Source organism: Cynocephalus volans, chromosome 5 (assembly GCF_027409185.1).
Source record: "Cynocephalus volans isolate mCynVol1 chromosome 5, mCynVol1.pri, whole genome shotgun sequence".
In the NCBI taxonomy this organism is placed as follows: Eukaryota; Metazoa; Chordata; class Mammalia; order Dermoptera; family Cynocephalidae; genus Cynocephalus; species Cynocephalus volans.
In genome coordinates, this window is record NC_084464.1 from 132276796 (window position 1) to 132301130 (window position 24335).

General features: G+C 37.5%; 1 protein-coding gene across 2 annotated transcripts in view; it reads left to right on the forward strand.

The window, feature by feature from the left end:
- ENPP3 (ectonucleotide pyrophosphatase/phosphodiesterase 3) overlaps positions 1 to 24335 on the forward strand; it is a 79219-nt gene that overhangs the window by 25574 nt on the left and 29310 nt on the right. For both annotated transcript variants that reach the window (XM_063096683.1, XM_063096684.1), the window contains 9 exons: positions 2324 to 2403; positions 4468 to 4587; positions 5150 to 5259; positions 6497 to 6562; positions 7292 to 7364; positions 12564 to 12672; positions 15981 to 16109; positions 16491 to 16522; positions 20979 to 21106. In XM_063096683.1, coding sequence (XP_062952753.1) covers positions 2324 to 2403; positions 4468 to 4587; positions 5150 to 5259; positions 6497 to 6562; positions 7292 to 7364; positions 12564 to 12672; positions 15981 to 16109; positions 16491 to 16522; positions 20979 to 21106 — 847 coding nt within the window. The remainder of the gene's footprint in view (positions 1 to 2323; positions 2404 to 4467; positions 4588 to 5149; positions 5260 to 6496; positions 6563 to 7291; positions 7365 to 12563; positions 12673 to 15980; positions 16110 to 16490; positions 16523 to 20978; positions 21107 to 24335) is intronic.

Genomic DNA, 24335 nt, shown 5'->3' on the forward strand with positions numbered 1-24335 from the left:
CTAGAAGGTTATTCTTCTAAATTATGTACAAAATGAAAAGTACCTATTTTGGGCCTGGGAATATTACTGAGCAGTTTGCTATTTTTTCAATTTATAGAAATACCTTAATTAATAATATTTCACTATGCCAATTTTGATAAAAATTCCAGAAAGACTACATTGTAGTTTTGATTTGTACCTTCTTTGGCTGCTTCTCATTCTCATTCATTTGGTCTTCTGCTGCTTCTTGGAGGTTTGAGTTACTATAAGCCTAGTTACATAGGCTTATCCTATTTATATTTTCAGATTATTTTTGTTTGTTGCTTTAAACATTTTTTTTAAGTAAAATGTGGATGTGTAAACATTTAAAACAATATTAGAGGGTATGTAGTTAAAACAAGCAAATACACAAAACTTCTTTCCTGATCTTCCTATCTTTTCTCTGCAGCAGCAACCACTCTTAACTGGTTTGTTGTGTGTCCTTCCAGAAATATTCTGTTCGGTTATAATTTAGATTATTAAGATCTAGAAGAAGCAAAAGTAGAAGATGATGCTTTCTGTGGGCTGTTCTCCAGTAGCCCTGGTTCAAAGGCAGGTGATACAAAACGGTAGCCCAAGTCTGTAGATAATCAGCAGCTGTTTAAGACACCATAAATAAGTCAGTGTCATGTTTTCACAATACTGGGAGCTTGCTTTGCATTTTATTTTACACCCTGTGTCTTTAGGAAGTTAAGAATTTGCGTTTTTCACCCATGTTTCAAAGAAATAAAAACAGAAACTGACTTTATATCTGTTTGTTGCATGGCATTTTTTCCACTTAAATTCTTTTATTTATGTAGGTGGATTAGATCATATTTTATTTTCTTATCATATGACTTCTTAACAACATTAAATGTGTCTTTTGCTGATTGAGAACAAGATTTATTTATTGGTGGTATTAGCAAAAGGAAAAAGAAAAAGAGAGGTTTTAATCTTAAGTGATGTCTTATGAATAAAGTCCTAGAGCAGTTCTCAAACTTAAGTACATTAAAATCATCTGGGGCACTCATTAAAAATGTAGGTTTTTTTGAGCTCCTTTTCCTTCTTCTCCCTCCTCCCACTCCAACCCCATGTAAGATCTTATTTAGTGGACTTGATATGGGGTTGCAGAATACTCTGAAGAAGGAAATTCTTGGATCAAATTATAAACACTGAACAGAGGCTGGGAACGAGACCAATCCCATGCCTAGTTGAGAAAACATTCATTGTTTCCAGCTGCAATGCGGTTACTTTTTGGACAATTGATTTCACTTTTTGTTGTAAGCTACATAGAATCTGTAATGGTGAAGCTTTCTTTTAGAATTAAAGGCAACTGGATTTTGCTATGGGAAATTTCTTGCTGCAGAGGAAATAGCAATATGCTTCGGTGGTTCTGACCTCCTTAAGTAGGGTTATTGCCCAGATTGAAAACAATAGGACAATGAAGCAACATTAATGCCTTACTTTGTGAAAAACAGATTACAGGAAACTTCACTGATCAAATGGAAACTGTACTGAAAATAATAAGCAGTAAAGTTAGCTCACTTTGTAAACATTATTACTTGGCATGGGCTGATGTAGTTATACAAGACCAATCCCTTTTCAGTTATCTAGATAGTTGTGTTGACTTGTGTTATACTGGATACTTCACATACAAGAATTATCAGCTAAGATGCACACACTCTATAGAAATTCTTATTGTAATGACCAGAGTTGGAAAGAGGGGAGTTGTAAAAGCAAACAAAGCTGGCAGGGTATAATTTAGGGTACATTTAGCTTGACGGTCAGCAAACTATTGCACTTAGGCCGAATCCAGCCCACTTTGCTCATTTTTGTACAGCATGCCATATACTAAAAATTGTTTTACATTTTTTTCTTTAGTTTTTTGTTTGTTTTACATTTTTTAATGGTTGGGAAAAAAAGAATATTTTGTGATGTGTAAAAATCATGTGAAATTCAAATTTCAATGCCCATAAATAAAGTTTTGTTAGAACACAGCCATGCTCATTTGTTGAGATATTGTCTGTAGATTCTTTGGGGTCTCAATGGCAGAGCTGAGCTGCTGCAACAGAGACCATACAGCCTTACAAAGCCTAACATATGTGTTATCTGCCTCTTTACAGAAAAATTTTGTAGACCTTGATTTACCTTACTCTTCTAAAACATGCATCCTTAGAATGGAGAAAGTTTAAGGGTCAGAATTTCAACCTCTTTTCTACTCTTTAGTTAGTATCTTTCTGGGAAACTTTCATGTTCAGATTTTTAGTTATCAAAAAATCTCCGAGGAAGAAACAACTTCCTAATTTCTCATCCTACTCTGTTGCAGAAACATGTGGAATTCATTCAACATACATGAGAGCTATGTATCCTACCAAAACCTTCCCAAATCATTACACCATTGTTACGGTAAGAGCTTGACCCAGTAGCAAGATTGACAGGCCACAGATGGGAAACTGACCACACCAGACAGACAAGCTTGGGCAGCAGCTGGCGGGACCTGTGCCACATGCTTCACAGCACATGTGGTGATAGTCCATGCTTCATTCAGGTTGGGAAGGCATGGTTCAGTATGACGCCTATCCAGTGCTGTGAGGCATTAACTATGAATGAGTGCCCTGGCATTAGGTCAATTCACCTTTGAAAGGGACCAGGAGAGCCTCTTTGAGTGAAAAATATCATTCTCTCTGGTCTTTTGATTGCCTTTCACTTATGTGAAGGTCTGCTGGGAATGGTAGGCTGTAAATGAGATCATCCACTTTGATGTGGGAAATTTTGTTTTTACTTAGTTTTTTCATTATACTTAACTTGATAAAGACTTCTGATTCATAAATGAATTCGTACTGGCTAGTTATATCTCTTTAGATAAAGCAATTGAAGCCAGTGAATTCTCCTTAGTGTGTGAAAAGATGTAGGAGGAGTGATTAAAATGAACTCAAAGGAAGATTAAGTTATTTTAAGATTTATAGATTTAGAACACATCTTAAAGTCCTCTGCCTCAGTCTTTATCACCAAAGGACATTTGCATCTTTACTGCTTTGCATTTTATTCTTTCATTACTGTGGAACAGTAACTATAACTTATTTAAATTTTAACCCTTAAGTAACTGTATGTGTGTATGTTGAATATATCCTCATTATTTGCATATTCCATATATGTGCATTTGCCTATTTGCTAAATTAATTTGTAACCCCTAAATCAGTAATTGTAGTGCATTTGAGGTCATTTGCAGACATGCAAAGAGCAGCAAAAAGTCTGAGTTGTCCAGCCCACATGTTCCTAGCTGAGGTCTGACAAGGCGACACTGTGCCCTTTTGTTTTGGCTCTCAGACTGTAAACGAGTGTCATTTTTACAGTCTATTTAATGCCATGCTTTTCACATGTTTGTGCTTTTTGTTGGTGATTTTGCTGTTTAAAATGGCCCCAAGGATAGCACTGAAGTGCTGTCTAGATTTTCTAAAAGTGAGAAGGCTGGAATATGCCTCAAAGAGAAAATGTGTTTTAGGTAAACTTCTTTCAGGCATGAGTTACAGTGAACCAATGATATATATTAAGTAAGGTGTCTTTAAACAGAAACATAAAAAAAAGATTGTGTATTGATCAGCAGACAAAAATATTATAACCAGAGGCTCTCAGGAACCTAACCCTGTATTTTCTTTAGGAGCAGTAATTCAGTATTCACTAACTTAGTGTTCGTGGCAACTATATAGAACATAACTAACATGAATAACAAGAATTGATTGTATAAATACATTTGTAAATATATAGACATATATAAAGTACACATATATACATATATGCATATATACAAATAATGGATTATATATATTTTAAGTACTATCCACTTACTGTGTGTGTGTATATATATATATATATATATACACATATTTGTATGTATAGTAATGTTCTGAAATAATGACGCTAAAATCTATCTAAAAGTAGTTACAACTACAGGAGATATAATAGGCATTCACTGAAAATACGCAGAATGATTGAACGAACATGTATTGGATTGTATGAATGATTAGATTAGTGGATGGGTGGGAGGGAGGATGATAGAGACTGCACAGGCTTCCTTCTAAAGTGCTGGTAACACCCTTTAATTCCTTTAAATATCCTTTAGCCAGGCTATTTGATACATAAAAGCTTCTATCTAGTAAATTTCCTATTATTGCCAATATAACCAGCTAATCATTATTATAATAAGGGAAACTTTAACAGTTATTAAGCACACAGGAGTTATATTAACACCATTAACACAAACCTAATATTACTCATTTTCTTTTATGGATCATGGTAGACTGGAAAATATATGTCTGTATATCTCCTGATATTTGGGTTCAGATCCAGGTGTTTTATATTGAAAGGTATATAACATTCTTCCTAAATTTGAGTTATAAATCTTATGCTGTATTAATTTAAATATATACTTTACTAATATGCTATTTTTTAATTTATCTTAAATCCTTTTAGGGCTTGTATCCAGAATCACATGGCATTGTTGACAATAATATGTATGATGTAAATCTCAACAAGAATTTTTCACTTTCTTCTGCAGAGAAAAGTAATCCAGCCTGGTGGCTTGGGCAACCGGTATGTAACATTCTACACATAGCACCCAGAGTGACCTCCATTTCCCAGTGTGACAGTGAATCAATCTTCTTGCTCCATTGAGTTTTATATTATCTATCTAGTTTCTAAGGGCTGGGGATGGGAAGGTGTTTTATCATGATTTATAATTATAATTTGAGCTTTTTTATATGTTTATAATCACAAAAGTTCTCTCAAATAGCCTTATGTTGAAACTTGAGTGTTGTATTATAAAGGTCTTGATCAGGAAGTTTCTCAGAAAAATGACCTGTTAATTTTTTTCCTCATTCTGTTTTGTTATTCTTTGAAAGGGAAAGAGGAACTGTTCAATTTTTCCAAATTAAAAAAAAAAAAGGACCTTGTTTCTTAGTACTTTACTATGGTATTGATGTTTGAGGCAGATCTTTGGATAAGAATATATTTTAACAGCTGCAAAGACAAATTTAAATAATTAGAATAAATTTTGCAGCTGTTAATATTGTTCACTTCCAGTAAGTTTCACCAGTTCTACCCAAACTAATTATTCTACTGACTTTCACTTATCCTAAAATTTCTCTTCTTACAGGTGTGGCTGACAGCAATGTATCAAGGCTTAAAAGCTGCTACCTTCTTCTGGCCAGGATCAGATGTGGCTATCAATGGCTCCTATCCTTCCATATATACGATTTACAACGGGTAGTGAAGCACTTTCAGATATGGTTTGATCTAGACAGGAATGATTAGAATTTTTTTTGTCTTAATCTTGATGGTAATTTGAGTATTTCAGTTGTTTGGGACCAAAATCTAGTCATCATTGCTTCTTCTCTCCTGTATCCCTCCTTCAGTCTATCAGTAAATGCTTTTGGCTCTAGTTCAAAATACATGCAGTCTGAGAACGTTTTATCACTTCCAGCATGACCATTGTGGGTTGAGCTATAATCTCTTGCCTGTAATAGAGCAATTGCCTCTTAACAAATCTCCCTGCTTTTTATCTCCTATAGTTTATTATCATTTCACCAGCCAGAATGATTCCTTTAAAATGTGAGTCCAATTATGGCACTCTTTTGCACCAAAAACTTCAGTGGCTCCCTGTGTCACTCAGAGTAAAAGCCTACAAGGCCCTACGTGGTATGATCCCTACTGTCCCCCTACCTCTTAGACCTCCTCTCTTACTACTCTCTGGGGGCTCACTCTAACCTCCTTGGTGGGCCTCAGTGCACCAGGCTTGCTTCCACTCTAGAGCCTTGCACTGGCTGTTCCCCCTGCCTGAGATGACTCAGTCCATGGATCCAAATGCCCACTCCTTCACCTTCTTCAGGCCATTGCTGAAAAATTACTTTTTTGATATTGTTTTACTCCAATCATACTAAGATTTAAAATTCCAAATCACCCCACCTCAGATTCTCAGGGCCCTTACTCTGCTCTAGTTTTTCTTTTGTCCATAGCATTTATCACCTGTTAATATGCTATATAATTTATTTATGTGTTAGGTCTACTGTTGGTTGCTTGTTTTCTTCCACTGGAATGGAATCTTTGCTTTGATCACTGATGAATTCTGTTCAAATGAACAAATAGTGTCTGGCAACAGATGCTCAATATATATAAATGCACACATGAATAAAAATTAATAAATAGAATCAATAGATAATAATCAATGGCCTTTTATTTTAGTTGGGGGAAAATTGAAGGAGAGGAGGGTAAGGAGGAAACAAAACAATGTACATTTAATTTATAGTGTTGCAATTATTATCTATATAAGAGTATTGAAAAGAGGAATTTCTTTGGGTAATGCTGAATTTCTTTTAGTATTTTAATCACATAGGAACATGAGATAGATACCTCAAGATATTAACCTACCTTCCTGAGTAGGAATATAATGGAATGATTCTTGATTTGATTAATATTTAGAAATTATTTTTATTCTTTTTTTCAGTAGTGTCCCATATGAAGAGAGGATCTACACATTGTTAAAATGGCTGGACCTACCCAAAGCTGACAGGTAATACCTAATGTCAGAGAAGTGCTGACACAGAGGGATACATGTGGGTAAAGAGTGAAATTATTTATTTAAATGACCATTTTTTGAGTATTTTTGAGAAAATTTGGCATTGCCTTTTACTGTGCACTTTTGAAGAATTATTCCTGAGAGCTGGTGACTTTTTGCCCTTGAGAACACAGTTGACGCTATTGAACAGTAGAGTTAGAGCCAATACCAGGGAGCAGAGGTGAACATCACAGAGCCAGACAAGTTTGGGGGGCAGAACTGAGAAAGGGTCTGACACCCAGTTATGAGGACTAACACCTGGAGCCAGAGGTGCTGGAGCAAGGTCCTGGTGACAGGCTGGAGGCAGAGCATCCTGGAAGGGAGTGCCAGGTAAACAGTATCAGAAGCCAGACATTTAAAGAAAGAACTAGGTGTGGCAGAACAAAGAGTCATCAAAAAGTTAGAAACCAGGAAATATAAAGGGCTAGGGCACAACAAGAGAGTTCTTAACTGCACAAACAAGACAGATTTTCACAACTGAGACGTACCAATGCTTACATCCGGAAGGTCTTATTTACTTCCTTTTGGGAGGCCTAGCCCTGCTGGGGCCAAGTGGAATCTCTGGGCCTGGATGAAATGGATAACCCGGAGCAAGAGAAGGCAACAGCCTATAAGTTCTCAAATACAACCTATAAGCTTATTTCAAATTGACAATGGCTTTCTCTGTTTAAATTTTACCCCTAGACCCAGTTTTTATACCATATATTTGGAAGAGCCTGATTCTGCAGGACATGAAAGTGGACCAGTCAGTGCCACAGTAAGTTTTTTTTTTTAACAAATGCAAAATCATCTAGCTCTAACCTACAAAATTAAATGGGATTCTTACATTTCTACTGAATACAGATGTATTTGCTATGTAGATGAGAAGATAAAAAAGTTAAAAGTCTAAAAAGGATATTTTCCTTATTAATCACAAAAAATAGTTAGAATTCTAGAAAGGACAACTGCCTTATTAGCCACATCTTGATTCATTTGATGAACACTTATTAAATACTTAGATTAATAAATACTTAGATTAAATACTTTATTTCGTATGATGAAAACATCGAGGCTGGATACTGCACATTCCTATTCAACATATTAATGTGGCCCATTTCAAGTTAAATCACCTTCAAGTCCATTGTGGTATATCCAGCTGTCTGCTCGTGCACAGTTCCTTTCATAAGTTCCTTATAATTGGACTTAATATGTTATTGCCTCAGGCAGTTATTCCCCTCCTAGGCTCCCATTATCATTAAAGTGGATTCTCTAATATTAGTTTCTTTATTATCTAGATCATTCTTTTCTTTCTTTTTTTTTTTTTGTTGGCTGTCCAATACCAGGATCCAAACCCTGGACCTTGGTGTTATAACATCACACTCTAACCAACTGAGCCAAAACAGCCAGGCACCACTATCTAGACCACTCTGCTATGATTTTACTACACAGATATAGTCCTTAAATATCGCTTTTAACAAAAAAGCCATTCTCTCTTCTAAACTCCACTAAAGCCTCTATTGTCTCAGACACAATGTAAAGCTGCAAAGGCCCCCATGAGGATGGCATTTCCTCACTCTATGGAAACTCACTTAACAATTGTCCTCAATTGGAATGCAAGCGTATTTGTTCTGGCAGCAGGCCTTTGCCATTTATCAGAAAAGCACTCTTCTTTCTTCCTATTAAACCAAAATGATTCCTCTTAGAAGGCCCTGCTCAAACCTCACCACTTTGTAGCCTGTAGGCCTTTTCTGTATTCCAGTGTCACTCTAGGCTATGTCACAGAATTGAACAATTATTCAGGTCACTCTAATGGTGGATGGCTTAGGAATCATGTAAAACATACTCATCATTTCTTCTTTTCTATTTTAACTGCTATCCATGTTTGATATGATTAATCATTTGAGAGGGAACCTCCATCTGCATCGGCAGTCTGACTCTACAGCTGACTTCAGGTCAGGCACCATTTCCTCTTTTTCTATTCAGTGCTCTAGGGTAGCACCCAAATAAATTTTAGGTATAATTTTGAAAAATGCTGCAAAGGAAAAAATCAGGGTGCCATGGAGAGGACTATGAAGAGGATCTAATCTAGTCTGGAGTGAGGTGAAAATTGGGGCTTGTTAGGAGGGTCTCCTCTAAGTGACAAAAAGGAAAAAGAACTTGCAAACGGCCTGATTGAGCAAGGAGCTGAGTGCACTGGAGGAACACATAGAATGAATGAATGCACAGACAGATCAATGGCTAGATGGCTCAACAAATAGATAACATGATAACGGTAAGAATAACAACAGCAGCTAACCCTTATTGTGTGCTACTCTGTGCCGGGTACTGTTCGGAATGCTGTGTGAGCATCATTTGCCACCAATGTCTGGAGCATTGTGAACCAGGGGAGAGGGCTGAAAAAAAAAAAAAAAAAAAAAAAAACAACCCAGAGAAGGAGACAGCTACCAAATCATGCAGGACCTTGCAGGCCATAAAAAGTGCAATGGGAAGCATTGAGGCATTGTAATCAGGGAAGTCACATGACCAGAATTGTGTGTGTTTAGAGATCACTTCTACCAGGTGAGAGGAATGGGTTAGAGGGAGCAAGGAAGAGTGGGGAGAGACCAGCTGGCTTTGAAACATTCCAGAAAAGAGATAATAGTGACTTGGACTAGGGTAGTGGTTACTGTCGTGAATGGCAGAAGATACATTTGAGATCCATTTAGGAGATAGACTTGGCATGACTTAGTGTGAGGTGGGTGAGACGCGTGGGGAATCAAGGATGATTTCCTGATTTCTGTCATACATCAGCAGGTGAATGATGGTGGTTGCATTTATATTAATGAGATCACTGAAGGAGGGTAAGTTTGGGGGAGATGATTTTGCAGTTGAGGTGCCTGTAATGAAGATGTACAGAAGGCAATTGAATATGGAGGGGTATTTTTTTGGTGGCTGGCTGGTAAGGGGATCCAAATTGAGTATGGATTTAAAAAGGTGATAAAGATCTGGGAGTTTGGCAGCACACAGGTGGTGCTTGGAAGTGGAGCTGTCCTAAGGAGGGAGGAAAGAGTAGAAATAGAGGAAGGATTAAGGTCAAGCCTCATTGAAAACTCAGAAAGAAGAGGCTAGAAGGATGAGAGAAACTTGAAGGCTTTGTAACTTTATTATTATTATTATTGCTAGTTTTAATAACATACCTTAATCCAGAGTTAATGACTTATAAATTCAAAGTAAAAAGGCTATTTTAGTTTGTTTTGACCCATTCATTAAGTTGCAAACTTATTAACTTGTTCTCGATTTTTCAGTTATCAAAACCCTTCTTGCTGTGCTGTCTCTTTAAGGCCCACTTTGAACAGTTTCTGGTAGGCCTAACACTGTGCAAGGCATTCTTAGGGGACAAGAAAATGATACCCTTATGGACAGAAACCATGTTGAAAGGACAAATAAAGGAAATAATGAATTAGTGCACAATGCTTTTTTTTTCTTTCTTTTTAAAGAAAACTTTTAAGATTAAACATTTTTTTGGTTTTTGTTTTGGTGGCAGGCCAGTACAGAAATTGAACCCTGGACCTTGGTGTTACCAGCACAATGGTCTACCATAAAAATTTTTAATGTCTAAAACTTTGATAGCTTAAACAATATTTAAAAGTAAAGATTGTTTTGGCCTGGTATAACTCGAGATGACTTTATGAAATAGGGACATAGAGCATGTTGGGATTTAGACAGTCAGGTGGGAGAGGCATTTGAAGTGTAGAGAAACCAGGAATTTCTTACTAACAATTTGTCCCAATGAGTCTCTAGGGTTGAAGAGGAATTAGTCACAGAATGTCCTGACTGGTCATGAGTAACTTTCAATAATGGCCTACATACTTCAGTAAGATTCAGCTGTTACTACTGACAAAGAATACTATATCTTAGATGGAATGAAAGTTGGGAAGAAAAATTCAATTTAGAAAAGAAAATTGACACGAAGAACAGAGTGAAATGTTGGTAAAGCTCATGCACGTGGTGAAACAATTTCAGAGCACTGAAGACCTCTGCTTTGGGGAAAGCATGTGGCAGGAGAGTAAGTCAGGGAGGATGTTGTGTCTTTTGGAAATCAGATTGCAGCAGCGCTTCATAGAGCTTCCTGCTAGCGGGATCCTCTGCCACCTTGAATTCGGTTTCACAAAAAGAGACTTCTGGATCCAAAGAATAATTGTTTATTGAGGGTCTAATCAGATAATTCGTTATACCAGGATTGATTTTACTGTTTCTGCAGTGTCCACTCTGAAAGTGAATGATCATGATTCCATGGAAAGAAGCAGGATTTTCAGACAGCATCTCCTACCCAGTCTTGGTTTACCCCACAGCTGCAAACATTTCTATCCCTGTTAATTATCTTACCATCCAAAAAGCTACCCCCTCATTGTCCATTACAGGAATTTCCTGTTTCTTTCCTTTGGGCTGGCCAAAGTAGGGGGCTGGCATCTAGGCACTGCACGTTCTATGAAGTGTGTATTTGTGAAAGACTCCAGGTTTAGGAAATGTGTGATGAGTTATGTCGCACGAACCTTTCCCTGAAGAACATTTTTCATGCTCTCCTTGGGAGGCAGACACATGCACGGATTATTTCAAAATGGTGGAGCGTCCAGTGGTAACAGTGTGTCAGGGTGCTAGAAGAGGACAGAAGAGGAGGGAATAGGATGGCTGTGTGAAAGGGGACATTCTGTCATGAAAACAGGTGGAAACCATGACTCTCACTAGCAACCAGAGTGTGTGGTCACCCTAAGACGGAGGGTCGGGAAAGCATCTTGGAGTTGATGGGGGATTTAGTGGTACATAGAGCATGGTTTGAGTACAAGTCCTGCTCTGTCCCTTATTAACTGTGGGACCATGAACGTGTTACTTAACTTCTTTAAACCTCAAGTTTTCTGGCCTTTACAACTGGAAGTTCCAAGAGTGCATTCATAAATGTTTACTGTGAGGATTTCATGAGATAATGCCCTGAAGCTGAAATGCTACCTGGCTTGTAAAATTCTTTCTCAAAAATAAATAAATAAAAGGCAATCATTGTTACAAGAGTACTATGAGAGATTAGACATTTTTTTCCTGATCCAGTGCCATTACACTTTTTTATTCACTGAAAAAAATACTGAAAATTTATGCCTGTGAAATTTACTTAAACGTTAAGTCAGTTCAATGTACTATATTGGTAAAGTATAGAAGAATTTAAAAACACAAAGTGTATAAACAATAAAATTAAAATAGACTCCAATTCCACTATTCAGAGACAACCAGTGTTAACAGTACTTTGATATATGTGCTTACTAAGAAATGCCAAATATATTTAAAAGCAAAATCAGGTTTATGCAATACAATGTATGGGTGTTTATAGAGTCTGGTGACATTTTCCTATGTCATCGTTCTTTAAAACACGTCTTTAATGGTTAAGTATTTTTACATGTTTTTAATGGTAAAGTGTATGTTCTTAAGGATGTGCCATAATTTAGTTTCCCTCAAATTTAAATTATAAATAAATAATGTGAAGAAAAGTTTTCTATGGAAATCTCCATTTGTACTCTAAATGTGTATTTACTAAAGACAAATGTCCAGAGGTAGAATTATTAGGTTCTAGAGTGTTCTCCCTTTCAGTTCTCTGATTACTCATTGTCACATGATCCTCCAGGATGCATTTAATTGTTTAGGCTTCCTTAGCCTGTCTGTGGACTTCCTTCTCTAACATCAGGCGTGATTGAGAAAACATTTACAGCTGAATAATGCTTGTTGGCATTCAGCATTGTTTCATATATTTATTAGTCTATCTTCCTCTGTAGGGAATACAGAAATTTAGGGAATTGGTATTTGGTAAATGTGGTAGCATGGGTGTTCTAATGTTCTATTTTACAAACCAGCAATTGCAGAGAGGGAAATGTGTCTAATTTTTACTTGAATAGATAATGATATGGTTAATTAAAACAATTCGTAAAGACAATCTTAACTCCTATTTTTATTTTAGGTAATTAAAGCCTTACAGTTCGTAGATGATACTTTTGGAATGTTGATGGAAGGCCTAAAACAGAGGAACTTACACAATTGTGTCAATATAATCCTTTTGGCTGACCACGGTATGCTTTTTAAAAATAATCATATTTTATCATTGATTATATTTAGTCACTTCAGGGGTCATTCAAAATTATAACGATATTTTAAAGCATGTGTTTCCAGACCTAGAAACCCTTTTTTTTTAAATTTATTTTTTAAAAAATTTTATTTTGTTGATATACATTGTGGTTGATTATTGTTGCCCCTTACCAAAACCTCCCTCCCTCCTCCCTCTACTCCCTCCCCCTCAACAATGTCCTTTTTGTTTGCTTGTCGTATCAACTTCAAGTAATTGTGGTTGTTATATCTTTACCCCCACCCCGGTTTTTGTTTTTGTGTGCGTGTGTGTGAATTTATATATTAATTTTTAGCTCCAACCAATAAGTGAGAACATGTGGTATTTCTCTTTCTGTGCCTGACTCATTTCACTTAATATAATTCTCTCAAGGTCCATCCATGTTGTTGCAAATGGTAGTATTTCATTCATTTTTATAGCTGAGTAGTATTCCATTGTGTAGATGTACCACATTTTCTGTATCCACTCATCCGATGATGGACATTTGGGCTGGTTCCAACTCTTGGCTATTGTAAAGAGTGCTGCAATGAACATTGGGGAACAGGTATACCTTCGACTTGATGATTTCCATTCCTCTGGGTATATTCCCAGCAGTGTGATAGCTGGGTCATATGGTAGATCTATCTGCAATTGTTTGAGGAACCTCCATACCATTTTCCATAGAGGCTGCACCATTTTGCAGTCCCACCGACAATGTATGAGAGTTCCTTTTTCTCCGCAACCTCGCCAGCATTTATCGTTCTGAGTCTTTTGGATTTTAGCCATCCTAACTGGGGTTAGATGGTATCTCAATGTGGTTTTGATTTGCATTTCCCGGATGCTGAGTGATGGTGAGCATTTTTTCATATGCCTGTTGGCCATTTGTATATCTTCCTTAGAGGAATGCCTACTTAGCTCTTTTGCCCATTTTTTAATTGGGTTGCTTGTTTTTTTCTTGTAAAGTTGTTTGAGTTCCTTATATATTCTGGATATTAATCCTTTGTCAGATGTATATTTTGCAAATATTTTCTCCCACTCTGTTGGTTGTCTTTTAACTCTGTTAATTGTTTCTTTTGCTGTACAGAAGCTTTTTAGTTTGAAATAATCCCATTTGTTTATTTTTCCTTTGGTTGCCCATGCTTTTGGGGTTGTATTCATGAAGTCTGTGCCCAGTCCTATTTCCTGAAGTGTTTCTCCTATGTTTTCTTTAAGAAGTTTTATTATTTCAGGGTGTATATTTAATTATTTAATCCATTTTGAGTTGACTTTAGTGTATGGTGAAAGGTATGGGTCTAGTTTCATTCTCCTGCATATTGATATCCAGTTCTCCCAGCACCATTTGCTGAAGAGGCAGTCCCTTCCCCAGTGAATAGGCTTGGTGCCTTTGTCAAAGATCAGATGGCAGTAAGTGTGTGGGTTGATTTCTGGATTCTCTATTCTATTCCATTGATCAGTGTGTCTGTTTTTATGCCAGTACCATACTGTTTTGGTTATTAAAGCTTTGTAGTATAGCTTAAAGTCAGGTAGTGTTATGCCTCCAGCTTTATTTTTTTTGCTCAGCATTGCTTGGCTATGCATGGTCTTTTATTGTTCCATATAAATGACTGGATAGTTCTTTCCATTTCTGAGAAAAATGTCTTTGGAATTTTGATGGGGATTGCATTGAATTTGTATATCACTTTGGGTAGTATGGACATTTTCACTATGTTGATTCTTCCAATCCAAGAGCATGGGATATCTTTCCATCTTCTTGTATCCTCTCTAATTTCTCTCAGCAGTGGTTTGTAGTTCTCATTATAGAGATTTTTCACCTCCTTGGTTAACTCAATTCCTAAGTATTTTATTTTTTTGGTGGCTATTGTAAATGGGCAGGCTTTCTTGATTTCTCGTTCTGCATGTTCACTATTGGAGAAAAGAAATGCTACTGATTTTTGTGTGTTGATTTTGTATCCTGCTACTGTGCTGAAATCATTTATCAATTCCAAGAGTTTTTTTGTAGAGGTTTTAAGCTGTTCGATATATAGGATCATGTCATCTGCAAACAGGGACAGTTTGACTTCATCTTTTCCAATCTGGATGCACTTTATTTCCTTCTCTTCTCTTATTGCTCTGGCTAGTACTTCCAACACTATGTTGAATAGGAGTGGTGAGAGTGGGCATCCTGTCCAGACCTAGAAACTCTTGAAGAAGCAAAGAATGAGTTTTGTGATAGACTGTGGTGACAAGAGGACTAAATTATAATATCTAGTTTAATTATTCTAATATCTCTGAAAATCTTTCCACATACTTTATTTTCTGTAAAAATGGAGTTAATAGTATTTAACAGGGATGTGGTTGGGTTGTTATTCAATCTGAAAAAGGTTTGTCAGGTCTTCTTTTCAGCTGGGAATGTATTCATGTAGACTGGCTACAGTTTAAGTGCCTACTTAATGCTGGTTACGCTACTAGATACAGACTGTCCCGAAGTACATGACGCAGACAGGGACCTATTCTAGCCAGGGTGGCCAAACTGTCTTCTCAAGGACATTCAAAGCTGAACTCCAGTGCCTGTGAAGAAACCAGACATAGAGTAGGAGGAGGAAAAAGGAGTGTGTCTGCAGAACTTTTGTTTGTATTTCATAATACCAAGCTAGTGAAAAACAGTAATGTATTTAAAAAGTTTTTAAAATAGTTCCCTAACACTTTGTCCTACTGTTTTAAAATTAAAAGGAAACTTTTTCATGCACATATTGTTAAAAGGAGTTGGTGAAAATAAAAATTTACATGTAGTCTTAAGAATCTTCAGTTAAAAAAGTTTTAACTACCAAATCTTTTTACAGCATGTGATGCTTATATAAATTTAAATAATATACTTTTAAAAGTAAATATTTTCTAATCCTTATTATTCTCTTAATATATTTTTCATAATAATGCATGTTGTTTTTTTTCACTTAAAAATGTATCATGTTGTCTTACATACAAATTAGATAGTATAAAGACTTAATTAGCCTCCCCAGAGGATTTTTTCAAAATTACAGTGTTTTGTCTGCATTGATCTGTTTATAATTCTTCCCTCATAAACACTGCCCTTTTCCTCCACTGCCACAATTGCCAAGTTCTGCCACTTAGAATAAAGTAATAAATAGGGAAAATTGTGTAAGTTCTCAGTGAAACTTGGTTTGAGATCTGTAACATAAAATGTCTCCTATTTGACATGACCAAATACAACCAATTATTACCATTTATACACATTCAGTGATTTCTTTTCTTTCTTTCTTTCTTTTTTTTTTGACTCAGGAATGGACCAGACGTATTGTGACAAGGTGGAATATATGACTGATTATTTTCCCATAATAAATTTCTACATGTATGAAGGGCCTGCGCCCCGCATCAGGACTCGTAATATACCTCATGACTTTTTTAGTTGTAAGTATGAAGACACTCATATGAATAAAAAGGTAAAACTGAAAGTGAATAGCAGCCTCCTGATTCTGAGTAGATGTAGGGATTATCAGGCCCTCTTCTGACTCCTTCGGAAACCACACGGAGGCAAATGAGAAATTACTATGTTTAAGTATAGTCAGTCTGTAAAGTTTATGGTAATATCTAATATTGTTAGGTTAAAATATATTCTACTCCATTCTCAAATGCTAAAATATTCTTTGCTTGAAATAACTTTTTATTTAATTTTACTAGATCATGGTTATTAATAAATGCATGTGTCAAACTCACCTGAGTTGTTCACAGGTTTTGCAGTTGTTGTGTATCAGTTGTAATGATTTATTTATTTTTTCTCTTTTGAAACAGTTAATTCTGAAGAAATTGTCAGGAACCTCAGTGTAAGTATATAGTTTGCTTAATACCTATATTTAAGTTAATGTTACAACCTTAATCCAGGTTTTGAGAAATGTGTATTCTATATTTCTGACCCTAAGCCACTTGTAATTTATTTTTAAAACCCTTCATCAACATTAGTTCATATGCATATTAGCTGCTTTTGTCTTAGTTTTTATTTTGGAGTTGACCGCAGGAAATTAGTTGGGATAATTAACTCCTGGTTTTAGATAGCATTGTTTTTCTAATTTTTTGTGTGTCTTGATATCAGAAAATAGTAAATCACAGACTCTTATAGATTATTTTGTACAGATCAGAAAAATAATCTCTTTACCTACTAAGTATAGTTGCAACTGCTTTTGATTGGTTCCCATGTCCCAGTTGTAAGTAAATGAGTAGGAAAAATTCCAGATAGCTTAAAGCAATATTTTTCAAAGTGGGGTTTTCTACTGCTGGAGAGACCTGAAATGTTCTTGTGTGGTAGTTTTAATAGTAATATATTTAAAATACACTCACATTCATATAACATTAAAATAGTTATATATTAAAATACATTTTAATAGTTATATATTTAAAATACATATCTATGATATGGAATTTATGGGTTTATTATAGCCTGGAATAAGACTAAATTTAAGTATAGGTGGTATCTAGTTATGGTGAAAACTGTGAGGATGGCGTATGAATGACTGAAGATAAAGAAGCACTGGGTAAAGAATGGTTACTGTAATGTGAGACCCACTGCAAGTTTGAAGTAGGAATGACCATGACAGCAGAAATCCTTGAGTGTTAATCACTCTTTTTCTCTTAACTCCTAGTAGCCCAGCGTTGAGTAAACATGATGGACAGTCTCGCCCTCTGCTGGTGAAGTGTATACATGCAGTGTGTTCATGTGGAGAGGATGGTAGCTAAGAATTTTCAACACGTAGACTTTAAGTCCACGTATTGTTTTCTTTTTGTTCCATCACCTCATGATCCATACTGGCGAAGAAGGGCAAACGTCTAATAATCCTAGTGGTGCACGTGGATTGAATACCTCAGGTTTTGGAAATCCATTACACGGTATCACAGATATGGACTGGCCCTAGGGCTACAGAGCCCAAAGGAGTGGACCACCATTTCATAAAGCAACCCACTGTTCTCAGTCAAATATTTCACATGGTAGTACGATATTCCCCATACTGCTGCTCTGTGAGCCTATACTGAGCTTGTATTGGACAAACATAACCAAATATGAACGGGTAACTCTTTAAGCTCCACGGCATTCTGCCTACATGAGAAACATCAGCACCAACTTTGTTCTTAGATAAAATAACTAAAATTTTGTCTCAACTCTGGTGTCTTCATCCCAAATTCTCACATGCAAAGAATAACCCCATAATTCTTCAGAGGTTAGCAGTGTACCCCCAGTTTTCTCTGGATTCACTCTGGTACATACCAGCTAAAAGAGCATGACTAATCAAATGATCTGTTGTCTTCAGGGCCACGTTCTAATCCCTTGATTCTTGAGGGAAGCTGCAAATTCAGCAGCTACCATCATGTGCCTACCTGGAAGTTATGAAAATATTGGCTTAAGAAGGAAGTAATGATAATGTTAAAAAAATAGAAAAATAGTAGAAAAGATTAACAAAAGATAACAAAATTGGCAAGAAAAAAACGTGCAGAAATATCTGTGCAATAAATACTTACTCTTTCCTCTTTCATTCTGTAAACTCTCCTTGCTTCTCCACTTTCTGTATTTATTTATTTATTTGTTTATTTATTTTGGGGGCAGCTGGTTGGTATGGGAATCCAAACCCTTTTCTGTATTTAAAAAAAAATGGGTTTTTTGGGTAAATTGTGTGTTTCAGTTTCTTTTATTTTTCTTATATAAACTGAGCATGAGATAATAGTGACACAGACTTGGTAATATTATATAAGATATTGTGGTTTAAACAAATGAGAAAACGAGGAAAGAGAAAAAAATTATTTCCTCATATTCTTTTTAATTTATTTATTAAATCATAATTGATTATACATAATTTTGGGGTTCAATGTTAACGTATGTTGATCAAATCAATATTAGTATATATATTATTACAAATCATACTTATTCTTTATGCCCCTTATCTAATCTCTGCCCATCCCCCCTCCCTCCCCCTCCCACCTCTGATAACCCTAGATTTCTTCTCTCCTGAAAGAGTGATGGGCCCTGTGGCAGTGGTGGCCTGCCTGGTTGCGGGAGGAGGGGTCGGTCCGGCTCCATCTGTGTTTACATTCTAAGTTGTTGTTGTGGAGCAGTTGGGCGGGAGGGGGAGGGGGAAGCAAATAGGGTGGGAGAAGGAGGAAGGTACGGGGGCATGGTTGAAGCCCATAGCACCCTCTCATTCCTGCAGGGGAGACCAGAGGGCTTCCAGTGATGACTTCGTTGTTGCTGGGCTGAATGCAGATGTCAGGGGGGTGTGGCTGAAGACCTCAGCCCCCCACTGCCCAGGCCCGGAAGACCAGGGGGCTTCCAGCAGTGGTTCAGTGGTTGTTGCTTGGCTGGTTGCAGATGTTGGGGGGGGGAGTGCCTACTGCCCTGGCTCAGGACCCCGGGGTGTTTCCTGTGGTGGTGTGGTGGTTGTTTCTGGGCTGTTTGTGGGTGTTAGGGGGTGTGGCTGAGACCGCTACCCCTCCCCCACTCCCTGGCTTGGGGACCCAGGGGTCTTCCAGTCCTTCTAGGTTTTATAGACGTTCTTTGGTGAACTGAGACCTTTACTAGTTAATATCAAACTTTGTCTTTGGTTGTGGGTACGTTGATTTTTCTTTCAGTTCTGTGTTGGGTTATTTGTTGTTTCCACTACGTAAACTGCACTGGAACTAATTTGTTGTTTGCTTACTTCTAAAATGGGGGGACTTCCTGTGGAGAACAGCATTTGAGCTCTGTGGTTGAGCTAAACTGATGCTTTGCTGCTGATTCTCTGGGGAAGGCTTTTTGTGAAGCTCAGGTTTTAATGGTTGACTTTATAGGTACTGTGGGATCTGGGGAGATCTGATGCACCTGGGTTGTGTAGAAACTGTGGTCTGGGCCTGAGTCTTTACATCAAACTATGCCCCATGCAATTCCATATACCTGACCCGTTTCTTCTGAGTGGTCCTGTGCTGATTGGGGGGCAGATCAGCTGTCCTTGCTGTGCCCCAGTGTTCCCTTGATGGGCCCATCTCCCCCACTGCCTGTGCTACAAACACTTCCCATGGGATGGGCTGTGCTCCAGTCCCTTGCAATGACTCACTGGCCTCTGAGTGACACCTTTTTTATAGCTGTGGGTCCTTGCTCTTACGTGGGTCCACAGGAACCCTATTAGTGGTCTTGCTGGCCTGGCAGCCACCAAGGCTGTCTTCTCCCCTGCTGCCTCCAAGCATCTTCATCGGAAGGCCACAGCGGCAGCTTTTGCCAGTTCCTGTTCTGTGTGCTTGCCAGGGCCAGCCTGGAAGCAGCTGGGATTCAAAATGGTTGGAGTGGCTTTTTCTTTCTCTCGTCATGGCTTCTCCCACTTTCATGCAGTCTGTGGGTCTCTCCTCCTCTTCCCCTGAGCTTTAGTGGCCCCAGCTTGGCTGTTGTTGATTTTTTATTGTTGTAAGTTGGTTGATTTGTGGGAGAGAGTGACGCTGGGGACCATCTATTCTGCCATCTTGACTGGAAGCCCACCTGGGAATCTATTTCTTCACATTCTTACCTGTACATTTATTCTTTTTTTCTCTTGCTTCTCAAGAGGTCACGAAGGAGAGAAAGTTCCTTTGAAGTTCTGTTTCTCATTTCCTCATTTTTTTCACATGCATAGATACCAGTGTGATTTATGTTTTTATAGTTTTAAAATATGCTGTATAGTTACTGAAGTAATGATTTAAGAAAACAAAATTTTACTCCAGTTTGTGAGTAACCCATGAATTTTTCACAAATAGGGAGACTGTACTAGGTTTCAAAAGCTGTTGACTTGATTTGAAAACTAAGCAAATGTAGGTTATTTAAAAGGTAAATTGGGAAGATTTGGAAGGGATTTTTGATGCAATTAAACTGATTAAAAAATTTTTTTTACCCATATCTACTAACATGTTATATACTTTTCATATATAATTTAGACTTAAAAGTTATAATTGCCACTCTGAACAAAGAGGAGAGGTTTGTGGTGGCTTAAGACATATACCCAGGAATAAAAACTTAAAACATCAAACACGAAATCATAATTGAAATCAGATTTTTAATTACAACTTAATTATTGTTGCAAAAATAAAAATCATGTAATTAGGGAATTTGATAAATAAAAATCATGTAATTAGGGAATTTAATGACATCGATAATAAGTTTAATATTCCTATTTCATTAGCTGAGCTTAAATTCCCTTACTTTTGAAAGTGCTTAATAAATTGTGTTAGAAAGCAAGATTTTTATTTAGTTTGCATATTTTATATTTCGTGAAGAAATATTTATTTGGTTTTCAGTGCCAAAAATCCGATCAGCATTTTACACCCTATTTGTCTCCTGATTTGCCAAAACGACTGCACTATGCCAAAAATGTCAGAATTGACAAAGTTCATCTCATGATGGATCGACAGTGGCTGGCTGTGAGGTTCGTGTGTCTACTTACTTATCTCATTTATGTACTTATGTCTATTTACTTATCTCTTTTAACAGCCATCTTTCATTATGAATTTACTTATCCTTACCCTGCTATTATAATCACATAAATGTTCCTGAGCACTGACATTTTCTCCACCTTTCTCGTGCTATCTGTATTTGAAGTTATAGTTATTAGATTGCTGATCGTAGCATTCTAACCCTCACAATGGATGAGAATGAGGAAGAATGTTCCAGAGACTCTCAGTAACAGCACATTCCTACCCTGACGGTGCTGTCCTATGAGGCAGCGGACAGGATAAAGATGGTGTCAGTTGTCTTCCAGGCTTGTACTGAATGATTGATTAGACAGCTCTTTAAGATCTTCATCATCTTCATGCTTTTATAAAAGAGCATGTCGATGGCTATAAGGCCAAGCTAACCAATTAGTTATAACATTTATTTCTTATTTCTATTTATAATTGTAATTCATGTTGATCAGTGACAATGGGAGTACAGTGGCTGAGATGTTTGACAAAGAAAGAGGAGACAGAAGAATATAAGGGAGTTGGGCTCCAATATTTGTGTGTGCAGGACGAGGAACTGGGGATCTGGCAGAGCCTATTCTGGAAAATAACCTGGAAGCCCATGGCTTGGCCAGAGCATGCAGTTTCACACTCGCTCACTAGATGGCACTGGCCTCTCTTTTTGGGATGGGAGTTTTTCAAGCCTTTGTGTAAGTGGCTGTACTGGGGGGCTCAGGTCAACATTCCCTAAAAGTATTTCCTTCAAATATATGAACAAAATGAAACTTTACTAATATTAAATGCATGAGATTGTTAGTAATGTAGGTATGTAATGTATAAATAAATGTATGTCCAAATGGGGGTATGCTCTCCAAATATTTACGGTTAAGGAGTGTGAGATCATAAAAGTTCGGAGGCCACTGGTACAGAAAGAGAAAGGGCTACAGAATGAGAATCCAGCCACAGAATAATACCTCTGGGTATCACGCATTAATACCCAGTCTCAAATGATGGGCTTCGGATCCTTTTAAACAACTAGCTGTGAAATGTAGAAAGAGCAGTGGCCTGAGAGATCAGGATCTGGTTGCCACCTAGCTGGTTGTGGAAACCTGGAAAAATTTATACCCCAGATCTTCATTTTCCTCATCTGTAACACAAAATTAGCCTAGTTTTATTATCGCTTGCTGCTAACTCACGAGGTAAGCTAATTTGCATCAAAGGAAATTCTGAGCTTTTTGTTTGTTTTTTTGAGGATAGCAGGTATGGAGATCCAAACCCTTGACCTTTGTGTTTTAACAAAGGAAATTTTGAATGCAGCCTTAACATGAGCAACTGAGGAGTCTAACCTGAGTAAGTCCTAGGTTCGCTCTACCTCCAGCTCTTAAAACATGAGTCTCAGGCTGCCTATTTTCTAAATTAAAGTATGTCATCTTAAAATATGACATACTTAACTTTAAGTATAATGTCTTAAAATTGATCAATTTAAAATGGAAACAAAAATTTAGCAACTGCCAGACTGTTACATTAGGACAACATAATCTCAAAATGAGTCTGTCACTTCAGGTCATGCTCTACTTGTCCTCCTATTGCAATCGAGGTCTTGTTTTCAAGTTTACAAGTAGGTTAAAATATGTCATCTTTAGTAATAATGTGCATTATTTGGTAAGTAGATTAGATCCCCTTTTCCCAATTATAGCACATTTCAATGGTTCGTGTCATCTATTTTCATCATCCTCATCCTTATTTTGCCTAAAATGTATTAGATTTTTACTAATTCGGGAAAACTGAATTATTTGAAACTATAGCTGAAGTATTGTTAAACTACTTTTTCAGAGATCATGAATAATAGATTTTTATGTTGGAATAGCCACTGATAAATACATCCCAGGCAACTGTCTAAGGACTAGAGATAACAGACACAGTCCCTGCCCTAAAGATCTCCACCCAGGTAAGGAGGAAGATAATTATAATCAGATAACTGCTCCTCTAGAACCAAGGACCAGGTTCAAATAAGCAAAGAGAATGATTACACACCCAGGTATGAAGTCACGTGACCTGGGTTTTGAGAATTCAGGGTGCGTAGGCTAGTAGCCTGTGCCATCCAGCAGGCCTGCTGCATGCAATCTGCACACTGTTCAGAGGCACCCAGCCCAGAAGGTGAGTGGGAGTAGAAATTGAATCTTTGTTCTGACAGGATTGTGCCTGCAGGAGGAAGGGGACCCCTTTTCTTTGCCAGAAGGTGCCATCTGCTTGCCACGCCTTGGGCACTGCCAGGTTGTGTCTTCAAGAGCCACTTCTTTCTCTAAATGATCTACCCAGAGCAGCTAGGTGCCATTTTTAAGCCAGTAGCAGCTCTGGGGCAAGGAAGGGTAGAGAGGAGGTAGGTTTCCAGATAGAAGTAGATTCCAGCAATTGCTAGTATGGTAGGTCAGTAGATTTGTATTGCTGGAGCACCAAGGCAGTGAAGCTACCCTCTGAAGGAAGAACCTTGTCTGTCATGACTAAGGAGTGTGACTTTGCTCTTGAAGAAAGTAGGAGACCGTTGATAGGTCCAAGGTGGCTTGAGGTGAATACAGTGAGACTTGCATTTCAGAGAGCTCATTCTAGCTGCTATGTGGAGGAGAATGGTCTAGCAAGAAACAGGGAAGCCAGTTAGAAAGGTAGTGACCCATTCCTCAGCACTGTGACAGCCCCAAGGGAAGCTGCGGAGCTGGGAGATGGTAAGACTAGTTATGTAGCACATCACCAGGAAGTTGTTCTGGTTAACTTCTGACTCAGATTTTCCGGGATAGTCCTGTTTCATCATATTCTGTCCCACATTTGTACTCATTAGAACATATGTTTTCCTTTCCAGCAGCGATAAATAGTGTTAAATAGGATTTGGTGTGTGTGTGTGCGTGTGCGTGTGCGTGTGCGTGTGTGTGTGTGATGTTGGGAGATTCTGAAATTCTGAAGGCAGGATGATTGATTAGGGAACCTGTTCAGGTCAGAAGTAATGAGGATCTAGCTTGGAATGGTGGCAGTTGAAGAGGAAAGGAGCGGGAAAGGGGAAAGGTATCACAAAGAAAGATAGAACTTGGCAAGAGACTGAGTATCAGGAGAGAAGTCTTGTTCATCTCCCACCTGTGTCAGTGCCCAGCTGTGGTGGAGAAACTCAGCCTTGACTTCAACTCTGTTAGTTAGATATGGAGAAGATAATAGAGAATTTGTTCCAAA